Source organism: Cladophialophora immunda, assembly GCF_000835495.1.
Source record: "Cladophialophora immunda strain CBS 83496 unplaced genomic scaffold supercont1.4, whole genome shotgun sequence".
In the NCBI taxonomy this organism is placed as follows: Eukaryota; Fungi; Ascomycota; class Eurotiomycetes; order Chaetothyriales; family Herpotrichiellaceae; genus Cladophialophora; species Cladophialophora immunda.
In genome coordinates, this window is record NW_015622544.1 from 5,299,973 (window position 1) to 5,319,885 (window position 19,913).

At 53.0% G+C, this 19,913-nt stretch overlaps 6 protein-coding genes across 6 annotated transcripts; 2 read left to right on the plus strand and 4 right to left on the minus strand.

Annotated features, from left to right (window-relative positions):
- Nucleotides 1–82: 82 nt before the first annotated feature.
- PV07_08153 (60S ribosomal protein L27a) lies at nt 83–1,326 on the minus strand. The gene is made up of 4 exons (XM_016395291.1): nt 1,243–1,326; nt 874–993; nt 686–764; nt 83–629 (listed from the first exon to the last, which is right to left on the minus strand). The coding sequence occupies exons 1-4, from the start codon at nt 1,272–1,274 to the stop codon at nt 411–413; spliced, it is 450 nt and encodes a 149-aa protein (XP_016248710.1). The 5' UTR covers nt 1,275–1,326; the 3' UTR covers nt 83–410.
- An 851-nt stretch (nt 1,327–2,177) lies between these two features.
- PV07_08154 (uncharacterized protein) lies at nt 2,178–5,428 on the minus strand. Its single transcript, XM_016395292.1, has one exon. It carries the CDS (start codon nt 4,510–4,512, stop codon nt 2,548–2,550), a length of 1,965 nt encoding a protein of 654 aa, XP_016248711.1. The 5' UTR covers nt 4,513–5,428; the 3' UTR covers nt 2,178–2,547.
- Nucleotides 5,429–5,781: 353 nt separating this feature from the next.
- PV07_08155 (uncharacterized protein) lies at nt 5,782–7,554 on the plus strand. Its single transcript, XM_016395293.1, has one exon. It carries the CDS (start codon nt 5,987–5,989, stop codon nt 6,809–6,811), a length of 825 nt encoding a protein of 274 aa, XP_016248712.1. The 5' UTR covers nt 5,782–5,986; the 3' UTR covers nt 6,812–7,554.
- A 1,702-nt stretch (nt 7,555–9,256) lies between these two features.
- On the plus strand, nt 9,257–12,144 carry PV07_08156 (uncharacterized protein). Its single transcript, XM_016395294.1, has 2 exons — nt 9,257–10,504; nt 10,580–12,144. The coding sequence occupies exons 1-2, from the start codon at nt 9,445–9,447 to the stop codon at nt 11,383–11,385; spliced, it is 1,866 nt and encodes a 621-aa protein (XP_016248713.1). The 5' UTR covers nt 9,257–9,444; the 3' UTR covers nt 11,386–12,144.
- Nucleotides 12,145–12,254: 110 nt separating this feature from the next.
- Nucleotides 12,255–15,514, minus strand: PV07_08157 (uncharacterized protein). Its single transcript, XM_016395295.1, has 2 exons — nt 14,531–15,514; nt 12,255–14,477 (listed from the first exon to the last, which is right to left on the minus strand). The coding sequence occupies exons 1-2, from the start codon at nt 15,192–15,194 to the stop codon at nt 12,670–12,672; spliced, it is 2,472 nt and encodes an 823-aa protein (XP_016248714.1). The 5' UTR covers nt 15,195–15,514; the 3' UTR covers nt 12,255–12,669.
- Nucleotides 15,515–16,421: 907 nt separating this feature from the next.
- On the minus strand, nt 16,422–18,589 carry PV07_08158 (uncharacterized protein; the record flags this gene model as incomplete). The annotated part of the gene is made up of 4 exons (XM_016395296.1): nt 16,422–16,553; nt 16,608–16,810; nt 16,866–18,464; nt 18,520–18,589. 4 exons carry the CDS (start codon nt 18,587–18,589, stop codon nt 16,422–16,424), a joined length of 2,004 nt encoding a protein of 667 aa, XP_016248715.1.
- Nucleotides 18,590–19,913: the final 1,324 nt, after the last annotated feature.

Below are 19,913 nucleotides of genomic sequence, written 5' to 3' on the forward strand. Positions count from 1 at the left end.
CTTGGTCCGCCGCAATTTGGTCAGGGCATGCCACAGGCAAAGCGAGCAATACGGACAACACTACTATGTTGCTTGAGGGCAATTTCACAGAAGAACGTTGCAATTGATTTTGTCCCTTCCTGCACCGTCACGGATGTGGGTGAGACTGAGATATCTGCGCTGGATGGAAATCATCTCGATTTCCTCTAGACTCGTTCGCCTCAGTATTTCCGAATTTTTTTGAGTCCCACGGCGCCTCTTTCTCAAAGAGACAATCTCCCGTAGCTCTTGCACCTGATACTGCAGGCCGAGCGACAATGTCGTCCTTGCTCTGTTGGCAGTAACGTCGTTGAGTACCTCGTTATTCGCCCGTACCAAGCTCGTCTTCCCACTTCGAGCAAGCCATATCATCAATAAACAGAGGGCGCCACTCATGCCACCAACTCAACGACACCGCCAGCCTCCTTGATCTTTCGCTCGGCCTCCTTGCTGAACCACCTTGCTCTTACAACAATCGGGATCTTGGGAATGCGGCCCTTCCCGAGGACTTTGGAGTATCCGAGGGGAAGGAGGTCTAGGACGGGAGCGGTATCGGTCTTCTTGCCAGAAACATATGCTTCGCGGGTCTCTTCGGGGACCAATGACCAGAGCTGTGGACTAATGTTAGGTTCTCGTTTCCAATGCAAATCACGGATCGGGGTCTGACCTTGTCGAGGTTGATGGAGGGTTTCCAGTAGTGGTTTCTGAGCAGGTGGAAGTGTCTCATACCGACCTTACCGAAGTAACTGGTTCGTTCATTAGCACTTCTTTAGCCACAAACATCGAGGCATGCGAAGAATGGATCCAACATGACCACCCTTCAGCGGCCTCAAAGTTTCCAAGCGGTAGACGTACCCAGGATGATATTTATCCATGTTTGTTCGGTGATGGTGCTGGCCACCGGCAAGACCACGACCACCAGGATGCTTTCGGTGCTTTCCTATACGACCGTGACCAGCGGACACATGGCCGCGGCTGAAGAATTCAACAGTTAGCCACGTCCCTCAATTTGACGGATTTCACGGATGAAATCAAGTTTGCGCTGTTCGAGGGGGCAATCAGAGGCGTAATCGGCGCGTTCGATTCTTGCGATAGCTGATCGGGTCATTGCAGGATCGAGGCGTTGAAAGTGCGGCTTTCGATCGTGGAGCGATTCGTTCGGGTTGCGCAGGACGACATTCGAATTTCCGACGGAGTGAGAGGGAGCTTGGGGAGTTGACTCACTGCTTTCTCGTCTTGGTCAGTCTCGTGGGCATTTTGGCGGCGTCGAGACTGAAGTTGTCGTTGATTGGAATCAAACGTTGGTGGTTGAAGTGGAAGTTCAAGAAAATGTGCGGTCCCCGAACTAGGATTAGCGCTCAGAACTCTTGGCAATATTTCACCCGAGGTTCCTCCGGTGGTCAAACCCTCATGCCAACCCACGCAGGCTTGAGGTTCATAACTGTCCAAAGATTCAGACAGACGACTGCTCACCCAGATCTGTGGGAACTGGTAACACCCTGCAGTCTACAAAGTAGACTTACGGAGAGGAACGCAGACGGTCGCAGAAACTGCCAGGAAAATAGCCCCGCCATCCTACATACCTAGGCAATAAACTTATATACAAATCTATCTACAAAGTATCTACACAGTATGTCGCAGTGGTATAACTTTAATCATAGTCCTAGTCGAGGCTGCTCGACGAAAATAACATGCCCACCGCCAGGATAGGCCTTAAACCCAACTTGACGGCTGGAAGCACCGATCCGGCTCTCTTCAAGCATGTAGTGTGCGCCCAGAGGATGGTATCATCAGAAATGCTGGGGTTGGCCGCCCAGAACGCCGCGAAAATTCTGTGTGCTGTTGAAGACGTCCACTGCCACCTCCTCTTTCTAGGTTTTGTTGTGTCATCGAGAGGAAGAATTGGTATTTTGTACGAGTGAGGGGACAGTCTGTCGAGCGCGCCGTCGGTTCACTTAATAGCCTGTCTTGATTGAGGGACATTGGCCTGTGGCCATGGTCATAGCCGCAGTGAACAAAGCCAGCTATTAGTGAGGCTAACCTTCCAAATATGGTTAGGGCAGCAACAGTCCAACTCTAGCTTGAAATTAGGCTGCACTACCTTTTGCTGGATGTTGGGAGACAGGAGAGGGCGAGAAGGGCTTAGAAGTGTTTAACAGGGCAGTATGGTATTGACTACCTAGATACCTAGGTTCGACTACTAGGGTAGGTATGTATATCAATGAAGAAGAGTGTCTGATAGCCACCTCTTTGCGTAGTAGGTGCCAACGCTCTGAGGCCCGGCCGATCGTCAACCTCTGGACCTCTACACCCACTCATGAACCTTTTCCTCTTCCCCTTTGCCCTCCTTGTGGATCCCCCTATTCACGTCATTCGCTTCGTCCAGCTTTATTTCGACTGGATCCAGCCCCGACTCGCCGTGGGAGTTCCGAGACGATTAACGTCGACTGAGCATGAGTCATTGGGTGTGCAAACCGGAGGTCAATCTGTAGCGCCCTCTGGAGATTCTCACTCTGTAGATGATCCCTTTTAGTGATCATGCAGGACAGAACCGTTCGTCAGTGTCTGGTAACGGTCGCGGTAAATGTTGATGTCCTCCTCGCACCAGAGGATATCCTTCCCAGCACTTAACAATTGGTCATCAACGTCAAGACCGGCAAGAAACCCAGTGAAGACCTCACTTCGAACATTCTCCTGACGCCCCTGTAGAAGTTGGAGGAGTTGGGTTGACTGTACATCTAGAGAGTACCACGGAGCGTCACACCAGAGATCCGATTTGTCGGCCCACTGCTGGATTTGCTTGATTGTAAACGGTACGGCCGAGATACCTGGAGAGTCCTTGAGTGAATGTCGAAATGTGGTTAACTTTCGATTGACAACACTGGTCATACCTAGACCAAAATCTTCCGCCGGCGCGACGAGGAAAGCGATCCGTAAAAAGGCACGAAAGCCCCACAGGGGGAATTTATTATGGCTGCGATAACCAGAGAGCAAGATCAAACAGACCCATCTTAGAATTGCTGCGACGGTTGCGGGCTCGGCACCAAATCGTGATCTGGCAAGGCTTGCGACCAGAGTCTCAAATAGGAAACGCCACACTGTGGTGTGGCAATGCTCGCGACGCCCCCCATACCAGCCTCGAAAGCGGTGTGTCTGAACATCAAAGAATGAGAAGTGTTTGGACTTGATGTAGGAGACAGGGATGACTGACGCCATTAGCTGCACCAGGTCAAACTCGAGACCTCCATCAAATTGCTCTTGGTGTTTGCTGTTGGCCTCGTATTGCCAAACATGATGGTCTGGTCTCGACTCGAGATAACGGCGTTGACCTCGGTCCCTCGAATAAAATTCGACGTGTTCTTGATCGAGCACCTTCAGACCACCGATGTCCACCAACACAAGGCGGAATTGTCCAGGTCCGTCTCTTGCGACCATGATGTTGGCTGGCCGTAGATCATCGTATTGCAAACCTAGAAGCCACAGTTTATAGATCATGGCATGAGCCTCGCAGAATAGGGCATGCCACTGGCAAGCAGAGAATGACTTGAACTCTTGCAGAAGTGATCTCTCAACATCACTGTGGTTTGTCGAGCAGTCGGTTTTCAGCCCGGCGGATAGAACCTCCAAAGTGATTGCGTTGTCAATGAACGACGTCATGATTACGGGGTAGTGGTGTAGTTGCGGCGCTCGAGTTGCCTCTTCGCACTCTCGGACGATGAAGCCGGATGCGACAAAGGACGGGAATCCTTCAACACCGTCGATAGCATCAAAGCCTTTGCGATGGTGGGAATAGTCTAGCTGCGTTATCGTGAAAAGGAACGCCTCTTTCTCAGCGAGCCCGAGCAAGAGCGAAGGGAAGTTCGGATCCTCGTTGCGAGCCTCGTCGTACAAAACTTGGAGTTGGTAGCCCGCGAGTAAAAGTCTACTCACTGAGGGACCGATGGCCCCTGCTTCGAAATCAGCTGCTAGAAGTGTGCTCTTACTCTGCACGACATCAACACTATCCTCGAGCCAATACACTGGATTGAGGCATTCATTGTCAGCCGTCAATTCGTTGAGGGCGGCAGCGTGCTCCGGCGTGAAGACCCCGCAGTTGAACTGGTTGCGCAAGCCTTGAGAATGTTTGAAGTCGAATATTTTGAGGACGCAGCGGTTTTCGTGATATATCGCAGGGATAGTGCTATCGACCTGATGGATATCCACGAGCAGACAGCAAGACTGCGTACATCCCTTGCCTAGCGCCCCTTCGAGCACCTTTACCACAGTGAAAAACACCGGTTCACGTTCGCCGTCCACCAACTTTTTGAAGAAGAGTCGTTCTCCAACAGAGTAGGGACCGGGACGGGAGGAGAGAGGACATTTTGGTTGTAGGACCGAGTCACTGAGTTTGTCTTTTTTACCTGAGATGGGGTCTTTGTTGTCGCAGGATTGGTGCTTGTCGGGTGCATCTTTGCAGGCTGCGGACGGAGCAGATTTGATCATGGCTTCTGACATGGTAGAGCAGAGGGTGATGATGGAAGGAGAGAGATCTCGATGCTCTAGTAGAGGACACGGAAATGAGCTGAAAGATCAAAGAATAGTGACAGCAACTGGGATGATAAGTTGCCCTGATAGTGGCCTCAGAGTCGTATCACATCCACATCGATCGTTGAGTCAACCTTGAAGTCTTTCTCATCACAAAAAGCATCTCTAAGCATGATGTCTCACAGAGGCCACAGTAATGTTAACCTTGCCTGTTCATTGAGTTTTTGCGAGCATTGACTTCGTTCGTTGCGATTTTGGTGTGTGCCTGGCTTCTTTATTCAGTTTTCCGTCAGTAGCCTATATTCTTGAATTCGTCTTGACCATGTTTTTCACTCGCGTGTCATTCGCCTACCAATTTTGGCACATCAACTGGTGACTCTGATGATTGATAAAGATGAATTCATGAAGAAAGCAGTAGCATGTGGGCAGTAGCGAGGCAACAGGATCTCGTCGACTTCTTTCCATCCCTTGTTCCCTGCTGTTTCGTCTCCTCTTCCCAAATCTCTGTGCATTCTCTTTGGTTTCTTCCCCCTACCTAGCAGGTAGGTACGGTCAGTGACATCCGCCTCCTGTCCCACCGAAGCTGCTACCCAGAAAACTTTCGGCCACAATTTCCTCCTACCTCCTGTATCATGCCTAGGAAGTACCTAGGTACCCGGCCCTTGCTCCTCAGGCGAACAAGGAGGCAGGAGGAGGGAGTGCGGTTCGTCGTGGTTGACCATGTTAAACCAGTAACGCTGAGGATTCAACCGTTCTCGTCTGAGAAACCCCGATGAACACCCACAGAGAGGACCAAAGCTCGAAGACCGCTGACCATGATCTGCAGATGAATGGGTGAATGAGTATATGTAGATTCCTTGAAGCTGATATCCTTACGGTGACTCGGTTGTTGTGATTGGAGATGATGGACTGAGCCCAGAACACTTGACCGAAGTCCTGTTCCAGGCGTCTTCGCCTTTGGCACAGCCTCGGATTGCTGCTTTGGTCACCAAGGGACCCCCACCTGCCCTAAACGCCCCGCACTATGAGGGTGGCGTCAGGCCTAGAAAGATCCGGCGTAATCGCCAACAAAAACTTTTGCTACACAGACCCCAAAGAGTCACTGCCGGCTGCCACCCAGCCTTTTCCCACCAAACAACTTTTCTTCTAGCTGCGCCTGTCCCATTGCTAAAGCCAATGTAGTATTGATGGGCCGATGGCGTCCCCTACCAACCGCCACATGCTCACTCCTCGCCTCTCCAATTGGATATGGCTCACCATGCACATCTCTTCTGACATCTTTTTGATATCAGCGACCTGAACTAACTAGACTGAGCGAGCCGCTCGCAGGTGCACCTTTGTGCTCTGCATCTTCGATCCTCGTGTGACCACTATCTTCACTGCTTGCTGTGACATATAGGATAACCCCCGTGCCATCGTGTGAAGCACTCAGGCTATCGCGACGATGGCGTCGGCCTTTGCCTTCCTCGAGACCCCGAACCGCGGCGTACCTGACCGCAGACATTCAACTGAGCATCTTGGAGTGTCCTCGACTTCCTTGTCGCGAAACAGTAGCAGCGCCTCCTTGTCATCTCGCAAATCGGAGCCCGGATGGTTCAGCGCAATGAACAATATGGATCGAAGTCGCGCCTCCTCTGTCCCGGTGCATACGGCCAAATCGCCCAGTGGATTTAGCAAGCTATTTGGCAGGAAAGAGAAGAAGGAGAAGAAGGACATGGATCACATCATCCTCACCTCTCGACATGCAGCCGCTGTCAAGACCAAACTGGCATTGGATCCGAAATACAAGAACGTGCGCAGAGATTCGCCCTCTACTGAACATCTTTCGGGTTCCCAGAACATCTTGCATGTTAGCGCTGGTGAACTGGAGATGAGGCGTCCGCACTCCGGATCGCCCTCGCTTCATGCAGCACGCAACAAAACTGACATGCCTGCCCTCACGCGCATTATCAGCGGGGATGAAGCCGATGAACCAGATGAGTGGGAGAAGATGCGGGACGAATGGCGGCAACGCAAAATTCCTACACTGGACACGCAGATCATTGAAGGCCAAGTGCTGGACAGCCAAGTTTCGGGACAATCGACGCCCGCAGAAAAGGACTCGAAGGAGGCCCTAACACCACCGCCGCAAATCACTGAACTCCAAGCCACCAGGATCCTTTCGACCACAACCATAGGCGACGACGAATATCAGCCGCGACCAGCGAGGACCCATACGCCAATCGGTGGGCGATGGAAAAAGGATGAGAAGGGTGTTTGGAAGAGATGAGGCGTCTTGGAACTCTGAATGCATCACCTTCCACTTTCGCCCATCAACCGCGTTCGGATCAAATCTCGTACCTTGATCTCAGATTGCTTTGGGAAGAGCGATACGATAATACTACGGCAACTCTGCAACATGGCACCATACCAAGCCACCTTACCCGAGCCCGGGATCAATCGCCAGACTTGGAGCGATGTGGATGTTGATATAGGAAAGGAGCACTGTCTATTCGTGGAATGCTATCGGCTGAGTGAGGAAAGTTTCTATCCATTTCTCTATATCCCCGAACAGCGACTCTACCGAGCCTGGTTCGAACTCCTGCATCGGTGCTGTGGCAGTTGGATCGGACTGCTTGCTCACTGAGGAAGTCATTTTCAGCACGATAAAAATGCCGAATGTTCGAGCTTACACTAGCTCTCCTCGGCGGTCGGTTGGGAGAGGACATTCTCTCAACACGCTGGATATTCTCAGATGCTGAGCATTCCCTTGGCTACTCCATCATCTGGGCCTGAGAGGAACAGCATCGACGAGGAAATCTTCAGTCACAGGCGTAAAGAGCAGGGCTCGTATTACAATGGTTTAAGTCGCCTATTGCATGTGACCCAAACTGAGAAGTTAATCGCAAAATGTGGAACTGGCGGTCGCTGATTGCAAAGTACATAGGTACCCAGCATATACTCCGTAATGATTAATAGATGAAGGGTGACCTTCATTGATAACAGATATTTCGTCCATCTTTGGAAAGCGGTGCCCCGTCCTTTTATCTATACTATTTGCTATCTCTCGAGAACGTGTTGTTCTCATCGAGTACACATTACCTGCTTGGATCTAACGTGCCTTCCGAGTCCATCCATGCGACTTATATTCAACTTGACACGATGCGCCCCTTGAATCCTTGACGACAAATTGTTTTCGAAACTCCTGTCGGCGATGATCTCTTCCCACAGCTATTCATGCCATTGTTAAGCAGGTACCTTTGAAACACCACTCCGCTCGACTTTTGGAAGGGTTCTTTCTTTCCTTCTGATCATGCAAGCGGTCGATATCATTACAAGACTGCATGGCTACCTCCGGCCATGGCAAGATTATCCAGATAGTAATCGTCCCTTGTGTCTACAGCTCCCTCCCGAAGGACTCACCGTGAATCGGGATTGAGGCGCAAGGCTGTGACCATAGCAAGGCGACTGCGGGCGACCATCTGATTTGTTTCCGTTCTCTTGGGCCCTTTCCCAGCCTGATTGAATTAGCTGCGCAGCTTTCACATCTTACACTGTTTGCTATTTCTTTTTCAAAGACAACGACGAGCAAAACAATCTGACGACTGCGCTGTGCGCTCTACTCCATCAACTCTTCAGTGCACGCCACAATTGAGTCTCTACCTTCATCTGTGAATGCATACGAGAAGGTTCTCCAAAAGGTGGACCAAAAACTCCGCGAAAGGTGAGGGACAGCCTTTTCGTTTGAGCACGGAAATACTAACCTCTCAGTCAACACCGCATCAGGCGTGTGCTGACAGCCAAATCCATTGACGAGACGACGGAATGAGGCCTCCTGCAGAACAAAGGAACAGAGTCGCGGATCGAGATTTTGCAGGCGGTCACCAGTTTCAACCCTCATGGTGCCCATTCCGCCCTGTGGCAAACCTGCGCCGGCTATGCAGACTCGATGGAGCAAGAGCAGCGTGGATTGCCAGGGGTCAATAGCCGAAAGCCACGGATCCTGGTTCATGGATCAACGGATGAGATCGCCCTGGATCTCTCAACATTCGATTCTCTCTTCTGCGCCCAGCCAATCCTCCATCCACCACGACCTTCGTTCCGTCGGATCGACCACCTCAATATCCTCAACTCGCTCTCTCAGGAAACAGGTCATGGACAAGAGGAGGCATGATGAGGGGCCTGGCAATGAAATACGAGGATCTGACACCTTGCTGTCCCACCACGCAAGCCACTACGTGGTGCTACTGCCCTTTTGTTGACGACATCCGGCAAATCAGCACCATCTCAAACTTTTTTCCCACCAGTGGCTGCCGACCGAGGCATCCTACCGGCACGACTCCCCCCTTCGTCGCTGCTTAAAAATCATGCGCAAACATGGGGATTTCCAACGACCCCGCCACTGATAAACCGCCAGTGTTGATCCACGCGAGGGCGGTGGAACGTTGGTGCACGGCGGTGGCATCAATGCCAGTGACAGACTGACAGTGGCATGTTTGGCAGCACCACCTCTTGTCACACATCGTCTATCTCCGGGCTGCCCTCTTGTCTCCTTATTCTTCCCTTCCCTTCTCCATCAAAGTATGGTTGCCGCTCGTCCATTTTCCATCCCTGGGCGCCCCGCTTGCAAACCACGGGGCTCTACCATGACTGGCCTGCACGGCATCTCATTCCGAGTCTTCAGCCAGTATACGCCCTTTGCTCAATTGTTGTAAGTACACCGCAAGAAACCGTGTGGAATTTTCACACTAGGTTGGTTTGGTTCTTTGCCTCTGGTGTCTTTTTGCTTCCCACCATTCTCTCGCTTTGGCCGACATCTACTCGTTCTCTACCACGCCATAAAAAACATTGCTTCGGCTTCTTAGACCTTGTTCTGTTTACTATTCAGTCCATTCTCATGCGATCGATCCCCCGTCCCCCACAATGTCAGATCCAGAAAAGTCCATCCCGCCAGTCGTCATCTCCCAATACCCGAACAGTCCCTGCTCGTCCCCACAGACTCCGATTCACAAGGAATTCTATTCACCCATCACCGGACAGTCTCCCACGTCGTCTGTCTCCAGATCCGAGTGCGACAATGATGAACGAGCCCTAACACTCACCATTACCCAAGCCTCAAGGCAGTCTGCCGCGAGAACGGCGACAAGAATAACCACTCATGGCACCGACCTCACGCTGGATCCATCCTTTGAAGTGGACTTTGACCCTGACGACCCTGGAAACCCGAGGAATTGGTCGATGTGGTACAAGGCCTTCGCCCTCTTTGCAATATCCTTCGGAACATTGGGGGTGGTCATGTACTCGACCTCATACACCTCAGGCATGGATGCCATGATGAAGGAATTCGGTGTCAAGTCGGAACCTATTGCCACCCTAGGTGTCACGGCATACCTATTTGGGCTGGCCGTTGGTTCTTTACTTCTTGCTCCGATTGCAGAGACATATGGCCGAAAACCGGTCTACACGATTTGCATGGCCATCTTTACCATCCTTGTCCTTCCCACGGGAGTCGCTACGGACCTGCAGACCATCATTATCGTGAGATTTTTCGGGGCTGTCTTTGGGAGTGCCATGATTGCCAATGCTCCTGGGTCCATAGCGGATCTGGTCTCGGACGAGTATCGCGCTACAGCCTTCTCCATCTGGTCCATTGGGCCCATGAATGGCCCCGTGGTTGGACCGACCATTGGAGGCTTCGTCACTGAGTATCTGGGTTGGCGGTGGACCAATTGGATAGCCATGATCTGGGGAGGTTGCGCCTTTGTTTTACTGCTGTTTTTGAAAGAGACATACTCTCCAGTCCTGCTACAGCGTCGGGCCAAGAAATTGCGTCGAGTCCATGACGATGAGAGGTACTGGACCCGTTACGACATTCGGGTGGGATTTGTCGAGTTGATGAAAATCAACCTCAAACGTCCATTACTCCTGGCGGTCCAGGAACCCATCTGCATCTTCTGGAATGTTTACATCTCGATTGTTTATGGTTCGTGCCTTCACCTTTTCTTCCTCGGGCTTGTGCCCCCGTTGTATGGACGACCACTGACTTGCACTGCCCCAGGTATCCTCTACCTCTGCTTCGTCGCCTACCCTATTGTCTTCACCGAACTCCGCGGCTGGTCTACTGGCTTCAGCGGCCTCTCCTTCCTCGGAATAGGGATAGGAACGATGTTAATTATCGGAAGCGCGTCGCCCATCCGGAAGCTCATCAATTCGCACAAGCGAGACCAAGATGGAAATGTGCCGCCCGAGGCTATGATGAGCATCGTCTGCATCGCGGCTGTGCTGGTCCCTATCGGCGAACTGTGGTTTGCCTGGTCCTGCTATCCGACCAAGATCCACTGGGCAATCTCCATTGCCGCGGGTATCCCGTTCGGATATGGTAATGGGGCCGTGTTTATCTACGCCGGGAACTACCTCGCCTACAGCTATGGAATCTACGCCGCCAGCGCGATGGCAGGCAACGCCGTTATGAGATCCCTACTGGGTGGCACATTGCCCCTAGCCGGGCCGGCGATGTATCGCGCCCTCGGCCCCAATTGGGCGGGAACTCTGCTGGGCATTCTCGAGATCATCATCATCCCGATCCCGTTCCTCTTCTACCGCTACGGGGGTCGCATTCGAGAAAAGTCTACGCTGATTCGTCAGATGCGAGAGGACGAAGAACGCCAGGAGCGCAAACGGAAAAAGGCTGAGGAGAGGCTGCGCATCGCGGTCATGAGCGGCGACGAGGAGGAGACCAAGGAGGCCCGCAACGAGTTGGTCCGGGTGCGGAGTCGGTTGGACGACGAGAAGAACCTCGAGGTCGCCGGCCAGGAGACGTTGAACTGCATCCAGGGACTGGGACCTGGGAAGGAGACGGTCTAAATCATGTACAAGTCTTCCGGGGAGGTTGACCAACATGGGACGACGAGATGACATGAGAAATGACCGACAATAAACAACCAGGCTGGAAACGTATCGACCAAGGAACCGCCCAACGTGAGAACGAGGGCCATCGCCAGAGACATCGAACCAGGCCACGAATCTTTTCCAATTTGTTTAAAGCGGTCCGCAAGGGATCGGGGCACGGCAGTCACAGCAACCTTGCCCACTTCGAATTTCGACTACACACGCATAGACGGACATTGGACAGGACTCGACACGGGGCGTTCACACGATACTGATTACGACCAATGAATGAATAGACACGGGCGCATCTCTATTTTCGATTCAGCTTGGCAACATTTTGATACAGCATGGCGTTTGGGGCGCCTGGGAAAACGCCTATAAGGAAGAAGAAAAGCCAGTGATGCCTGAGAGGACAGCAGCTCTAAACGCCTCCTAATTTTATTTTCTTGATTTTGGGACGGAGCGGAACGGAGAGATAAAGATGACAGGCATGCTTGCCTTGGGAAGACGGAAACGAGTGCGGCGACGCGGTTGGAGCAAATGTGAGTGACTGGGTATTTATTGTTCGTTTGCTGTTTGATTGAGATGTATGTACGAGCCGGAACCAAAGCTCAGTGTCGCGACTTATCGAGCGAGCAAGCACCCCTTGACAAAATGTGCATGCTGCTCATCATCACCCCATATAGAGGCAGAAGAAAGGGTAGAAAAACATCGGAAAACCAATTGTCTACACCACTCAGTCCGGGCGCTCCAGATCGAAAACCAACACCTCCTTGTAAACTCCGTACGAGATGAGGTGGAAATGGCCATACCCTAAGCACCGCATGTCTGAACAGGATTCGATTCGCACCGTGTGTCAATGTAGTCAGGGAGTTTCCAGACTTGATAACGAGGTTACCGCTCTGTCGCTGCACGGGGACAAGAATCCCAAATCAAGATCACGCATTGCACACATCAAGGAGGTGTCTAGGCTAGGTAGGTAGTAACGAGTTCACCATTCGCTGAGAGGGTATATGTACAGAAGCGAAGGCGCTGCACGTTCATTATTGCCGGTCCTGAAATTATGTATTCTTGGACAGATCATCCCGTCGTCCATCAATCCATGCATGTTCCGAATGCCTCTTTCTCCCCAAAAGAAATCGTGTGCCTTTGTGGTCTTTCAAATGCCGTTTTCGCAGATCATAAGAATCGTAAAAAGAACCAGATGGAGGTTGCCGGAGGGTGGGTGTTGCGGTGCGGTGCGGTGCGGTGCGCACAGCCTCAGTCCCGGTTCACCACCCGCAAACTGCGCCGGGGGTTCAGCACCACGCCCAGGAAACTGGGCTCTTGGCCCGCCATGAGGTCTTCGGTGCTGCTCGCCGCCGTGGCGGAGCCAGCGCCCCCAGGCACGTTCCGGTAAGGGTTGTTGCTGGATAGTTGATTCGCGCGCCCTCCTCCTCCTCCTCCTCCGCCGCCGCCGCCGCTGCTTCCGCTGCGATTGTCCGCGCTGTGGCGGCTGTCGCTCGACTGGCTTTTGTCCGTGTATCTCCCGCCCGCGCCCGCGGCGAAGCCGGCGCCAATGAACCGTGGATCGCCCGCGAGATCCTGCCTTTGCGCCATGGTCACGTGGTTCTTGTAGATCTTGAGCTGCTTGCGGTAGAGCCAGACGCAGAAGGCCAGATAGGCGGCCACAACGGCGAGGACTCCGGCGATGACTCCGGCGACGATGGCGCCGATATTGGCGCCACTCGAGGACCCTCCGTTGTCACTGCTGCCGCCAGAACCACTGGTCCCGCTCGTTCCTGTGGGCACAGCAGTTTCGGTAGCTACAGATCCACCGGATTGCGTGACCGTGTATATGCGTGGCGTCCCCGTTGCAAGCGGTCCTTGAGTGGCCGACTGAGCGGGAGCAGAGACAGTTGCCGCTCCCACGCCGTTACCTCCGATCACAGACTGGACTGCTTCCGGGACTGAGTACCCAAATGACCCTTGCAACGCCGAAGGATCATCTTGCTGGCTCTTCTGCCTGTTGAGGTTGTCATCTGTCTGCAATGCAACGTATCCGCTCTGCCATTGAAGGGAGCTGGTGTTGAAGACGTAGACTCCTGGGCTGTCGCATGAAAGATCCTGCCCGACGTATCCTCCAACGACCACCATCTGAGCATTCCAAACATTGCACATGTGTCCAGCTCTCGCAGGTGGATTGGCTTGGTTGGTGGTGTCGACTTGAATCCAGGTGAAGGATGGTATGGTCAGGATCCATATATCATCGTACTGCTTTTGCTGGCCGTAAGGGAGTAGATTTTGACCACCGTACATATAGACCTGAACGGAGCTTCCGTCAGCGGCAGACAGCGCAACAGCACACGGGTTGACTCGAATATCGGGCGTCGGTCCCGAGGTGGCTTGTTTGTACCACGTGGAAGAGTCGATGTCATACACATCTATTACGTTCATCTGGGTGAATGTCGCATTCGTACCGCCCGCAAGGCCCAGGATGATGCCTGATTTTCCGTATCCGGGAATGTAAACAAGAATTCCATCCGCCCGTTCTGGAAAGCCGGCCGAGTCTTGAGTACCACCCTGGGTGATGTTGCGATAGATCCCCGACGATCCCGCCTTTTGTCCACCATTCACTGCAGCATTGCTGTAACTGGGATAGGTATACTCAAGAATGCCTCGAAGATAGACACGTGCCACCGACTCTGACCACCCGGCCGTCGTCAAAAAATCGAGATGGCCTCCGAAATAGAAGCCTCGACCTAGATTCGGCACCGATACCCCAGCACCTTCTGCAGCACGTTGGACTGGTTGCCCTGCTGGCTCCGAATTGCGCCCCGAACTTGTTTGTGGATTCGACGACTCCGACCATGTCGATGAAGAGATGTCATATGCCCATAGGGAGAAGGGTACAGGAGACGCAACAGGCGTATCTGAAAACTCGCCGCCGTATAGATATAGGGCATCGTAGGAATTCCACAAGTAGCCAAGCGATATCGCGGGTGGGCCGCTCGGGATTGGCAGGCCCGTCAGTGATGGTGATGAAATCTGCCAGGGCTTTGTCAGGTCCAGTGTAAGGAAGTCGTTGTCTGCCACATCAATTGTCAGTAGCCATGGTGCACTTTATGTCGACTGAACGTACTCCATTCATTTGAGGTCTGGTCAGCACTGGTGGTTGCTCTTCCTCCGTAATAGTACAGTGTCCCGTTGACTAGGGCGCTCTGCCCTGACCACCTCTTGCAAACGTCTGTTGCACTGTTCTCTCTTTTGATGTTTCCTGGAAGTGCATCCCTCTTGTTCCCCAGCCATGGGCCCTTCGCCAATGACGATCCAGCTTCACGATTGAGGGGATTCGCCCCGGCGATCAACAGCGGAGAATGGTGCAGACTTGGAACCACCAGCAAGATAACGAGAGCTAAAAAGAGTAATCTGGGCAGCGTAGGAAAGTATGGAGACATTGGCGGATGGGACGGTCTGTCAACTGGGGATGTTTCGGGCCAGTCAATCACTTCGGGTTCGACAACATCGACGTCGTTTCGAAAGCGCACTTGGAGCTTTGGCCGTGACTCTCTTCTTAATTTCGAGTCGACAATGGCATCTTCACCACCCAGGCCAACTTCGAGAAACGCAGAATTCCGGCGAGAAGGTTCCTCGTTACACGAATGGAAGTCTCGGGAGCCACGAATCCTGTCAGATTCCACAGGGCTCCGACGATGAGGATAACTCGAGAGAGGTGTGCTTGTAGTCGTCAAGGTGGATGTTGTGGAACAACCACTATCGAGCAGCTGAGAATCGATGGCGGTCATTCTCGGGAGCACGGCGTGGTGACTCGTTTACCAACTGAAACAAGCTGATGAGGCCATGAGATGGAGGGTGGCGAACTCGTATAACGTGTGTGGACGTGGCCGAAAATAGTGCTTTTCGCAGGCAACCCGGCGGATTGAGGAGTCTGAAAACAGTGAGATACACTTTACTATGATCCAGCCAGCTCTTGTCAAATTATGAGTTCAAAGGGTGCTCCGTAATAGTCTTCAGGAACCAGCTTTTTTCGGTTGCGACACAAACACTTGAGACACCACAATCCTGGCCATGGCCGTGTCTGTTTTTTCCCCGACGTCAGAGGTGCTTGGTCCCTGGCTCGGTGGGCGCGGGCTTCTAGCGCGAGGCGTGAGCAAAGACCCGGCCATGGTCAGAGGCTCAGAGCTGTGGGACGCAGCTGGTGTGGTCTGAGGGCCAATGGTGGAGGGCGGATGCTGTGGTTCCACGTCGGAGGACGATGCTCTGTTGCGTTAGAATTTGGGCGATGAAAGAGGGCGCAGGAAGATCATCTTCGATTCGTGAGGTCTCACAACGCTCAGACAGCGCTGCCCACTGACGCTGACTTACAGAATGACATCGGAGGCGTTACCCCCACCAGCCAGTGAAATTTCCCTGCCCGAAGATCGCTTGTACCGAGCGAGGCCAGTCACCGCCGTGGGCAAAGTCACCAAGACCGGAGGTGGCGCTGAATCTCGATCAACGTCGCCCATTCATCCCTGTCGCGTGCAGCGTTCTCTGCCTTTGATCGCCCCCACCAGCACGAATAACGACGAGCTTCAACCGCGTTTGCAGTTCCTTCTGCCCGTGCCGTCCCATTCTCCGGAAAATTCGACCGGATTCCCACCAGAGCCAGTCCACAACATCTACAAACATAATATCCTCTGGCGGGTTGATGGACATCCACGGGCAGACGTGAGCTTACGAAAGGGGCACTACGAAGGAAGCTACATCCCAAGACTGTCTGCTTAGAATGTACTGTATTCAAGGTGCAGAATGAAGATTCCATCCAGGCATGATTTGGTCGGATACACCTTCAGAAGAGCAGGAAACTGGATACAGACCTTCCGACATCAAGCTCGAGGTTTAGGACACGAGGAGCAACGCAAACAGAGTAGTTTGTGTGGATGATAGAATCAAATTATTGACTATTCATTCCTTCGAAGATCCTCCCAGTACTTTTTGCCATTCTGCTAATCCCGCCCAACTCTCAAAGTCTACAGGCGAGCAAGACCGACACTCTCGCCAGGAGCGTGGTATGGCGGAATCTTCATGTCCAAAGCTGCACCACTGTAGCCGAGGTCTTCAGCAGCGAGCACGGCACATTTCTCGCCAATGAGCAGGGCGGTCTACAATGTCTGGTTAGTTATGTTCTCGAAAACAGTCATGGTGGGACAACTTACGGAGAAGGTGTTGCATCCAACATTGTCAGGGCAGACCGACAAGTCGGAAACCTTGAGGTTCTTGACGCCGTGGACATTCAGTCTTGGGTCCAAGACACCATGCTTCACAATGCTGTTGCCCTCTCTCGGGGCCATAGAACAGGTTCCCAAGCTGTGCCATGTGGTTTCGCAGTGTCGTTGAACCCACTTCTCAATGTGAGCAACTGTATCACATGTCAGTATATTGTTGCGTCCATCAAAGCAGGGCGGGGAACAAACCATCTTCCTTGCTGTACTTAAGAGGTGCTCGGTAGTGCTGTTGGTTCGAGTTGAGGAAGCTGACTTCTGGTACATCGCCCAGCTCGACAGGCATGGTCCAGCTACCGTGTTGAATGTTGGCAGTGATGTGGTTGGGTCCGGCATATTGGTTACGGGTGATGAGGTCCATGTCCAGAGCTCGGGAGGGCGAGTCGTGCTTGAAGTGAGGATGCATGGCTGTGACTTCACCAGCATAGGCTTGCATCCGACGAGCCGTCTCACGGGATTGGATGTAGCCCCAGACCATGGGTGCCATATCACGCTTGTCGTTCATGAAGCCAGCATCGAAGTCTGGTGCCTCGTATGGGTCTGGAGACACGATGTGGGTGAAGCCGCGGGAGAAGGGATACTCCAAGAAATGGAACATGGTGAAGAATTTGCCAGCAGGCATGTCGAGGTGGTCACCGAACCATCCAGCGATCACGCTGTAATGCATGACAGGCTTGTCGGGCTTGTTCTTGAAGTAGCTCTCCCAGCCTCCCTCGGTGACGAATTCTGGGGTCGGCCACTTCTTCATCTCCTCGAGTTCTTCGGCCGTGGGTCGTGACTTAACACCAGCGTCAATGCCGTTGGTCGCCAATGGCCCAGTGCCCTTGATGTTCCATTCCTCGAAGACGGCTTTTTGCACCTCTGGAACACCACGGACAAAGTCATCAAAGGACTCAGTGTCTGGCTTAGCACGGTAGGTGGCGAAATGTAGGTAGTGGTCTTGGAAGTTAAGGCCAACACCTGGAAGGTCCACAACACACTTGACACCAGCCTTCCGAAGCTTATCTGGGTCACCAATACCAGACCTTTGCAGGACGAGAGGTGAGCTCAGAGTACCACAGCTGACAATGATGAGTTTGCGGGCCTTCCAGAACTTGCGTTCCGGGTTCTGTCCACCAACTGGCTTCGTAGGCACAGTCAGGACACCGACCGCTGTGCCGTTCTCAATCACCACACGGTCCACCTTGGTGTTGCACTGGAGATGGAGATTCTGGTACTTAGCACGGGTGGCATGGATATATGCATGAGCAGCGTCAGAACGACGGCCGGTGTCTCGGTTGATCCACTTGAGCCAGTGTTCGGCACCATGACCAGTCACAAGGTCCTGAAGATCGTCCGTGACCGGGAAGCCCTGAGACTCGGCAGCTCGGAGGAAGTCTTGCATGATGGGATAGGTGTAGTTGCCAAAGGAGACCTTGATTGGTCCTTCGAAACCGTGGAGGTCTCGGTTGTTGCAGGCCCGCTGGTAGGTTTCGTGCTTCCTCATCAAGGGAATGAGCTCCTTGGTGGTCCAACCCTTGGTCTGGAAGTCATCGTAATCACTTGCCGAGGCGCGCGTGTACATCATGAAGTTGATGGAGCTGCCTCCACCGAGGATGTGGGCGCAGGGAACAACAGCACGACGCCCATCGAGCCATTCGGAGGGGCGAGAGTAGTAGAACGTGGCCGTTTTCGAGTCGAGCTTCATGTTCCTCGGGTAGATACCCGGGCGGTAGACCCATGGGTTGTTGAGGTTACTCTCTCCGGCCTCAATCAAGAGGACCTGGAGATTGTGATCCAGATTCGCCAGACCTAGACAGGTGTCAGTGCCAGTCTTCCAGGGGATTCTCGCGTAGGCATGGCTCACGTCCAGCTGGCACGCATCCTGAACTGCCACCTCCACAGACAATAATATCAACTTCCTCTGGGACAGTCATGATGGCGGTGTGTTCAATGAACGATGAAACGGTTCAACTACTCTCTGCAGATAAATATGTCCTTTGCTCGACCAGGAGCAGGCTGGGAGAGAAGAAAAAGAGAAGGACAGAGGGCGAGACGTCTCGATATAAGAACTTCCGGTTGTCTGTTCCTCTCCGCCTCTCGGGAGACTGGAGGAGAGGGGAGAGAGGGGTTCAATGCAAACGCGTCTCCGGAGACTCCACAGGCTAAAAGAGTGGTTGTGGTCTTGGTCGCCGTCATGTTTGAACATCCTTGTAATGTGATCATCTGGAGCAAACCTGGAGACGAGCTGATTTGCGTTGGATATGCGGGGTTTGCTCAATCACGTCGATGATGACGGGGATCATCACCTCAGCGGCTAGGCAGTGACAGGAGCCGTATTGCGTCGAAGCGAAGTCATCACCCGCAAGGTATGAGACAGTCGGGCCCTTCAGAGCTCCGGGTCCTGAGCATGTCGGGTCAACAGAGGTGTATGTCGAGATGCATGAGAAGGGGTGGTTGAATTTCAGGCTGACCAGGATACGTCGTCCATCTCAACCCAAGGTGGTTAGAATCAGCGAGCAGCACTCGAGGCCATTTCAGGTTGTTCCCACGAGCATCCCACATCACTTCCGGTATCTCGTGTCTCGACCTCCTCGAATCACGAAAGGTCCGTGCACAAGCCCCTGCATCGAGCAAGGTAACGAGTAACGTTGCTTTTGCACGAGGTACCACACAGGAAAAATGCACGGCACACGGGCTGACGTCGAAAGGACAAAGAAAGGCCAAGGACTAGCGGTGCGATATGCCGTTAGTACCGCCAGCGGATTGCACGGCTCAGCACCCCACCCGAGTGGCTTGGAGGGGGGCGTCCAATGCAAGAAACGCGGGGAAGGTCCACTATCAAGCGGCACCGCATAGAACATGGAATGGCTGGCAAGGGATGGGAAAATCCTGCATAAGCTGGAACGCCCGAATCAAGCGACGATGGCCGCAAATGCTGGAGGTCGCTCTGATGGAAGAAACCCAAAGGGAAAACGGCTAAACCCCGTTTGCGGGGGAAAGGGCAGGCTAACCGTGTCCGGGAAGATATAAATTGGAGAAATGCATGGCCGGCCTATCAATATAGAGAAGGTTGCACTCAGGTGTTGGAGATTCGAGTATTGGCTGCTTGGCCCCATGGCGGTGTTCCTGGTATGTGGAGGAGGGAGCGTTGCACACGAAGAATACCCAGCTCACCAGCTCCACGTCTCAGCACGACAAGGCAGCAAGCAAGACTCGGCTGTTCTCTTTCTGAGAGACGTGCAGGGAGTCGTCCTTCGG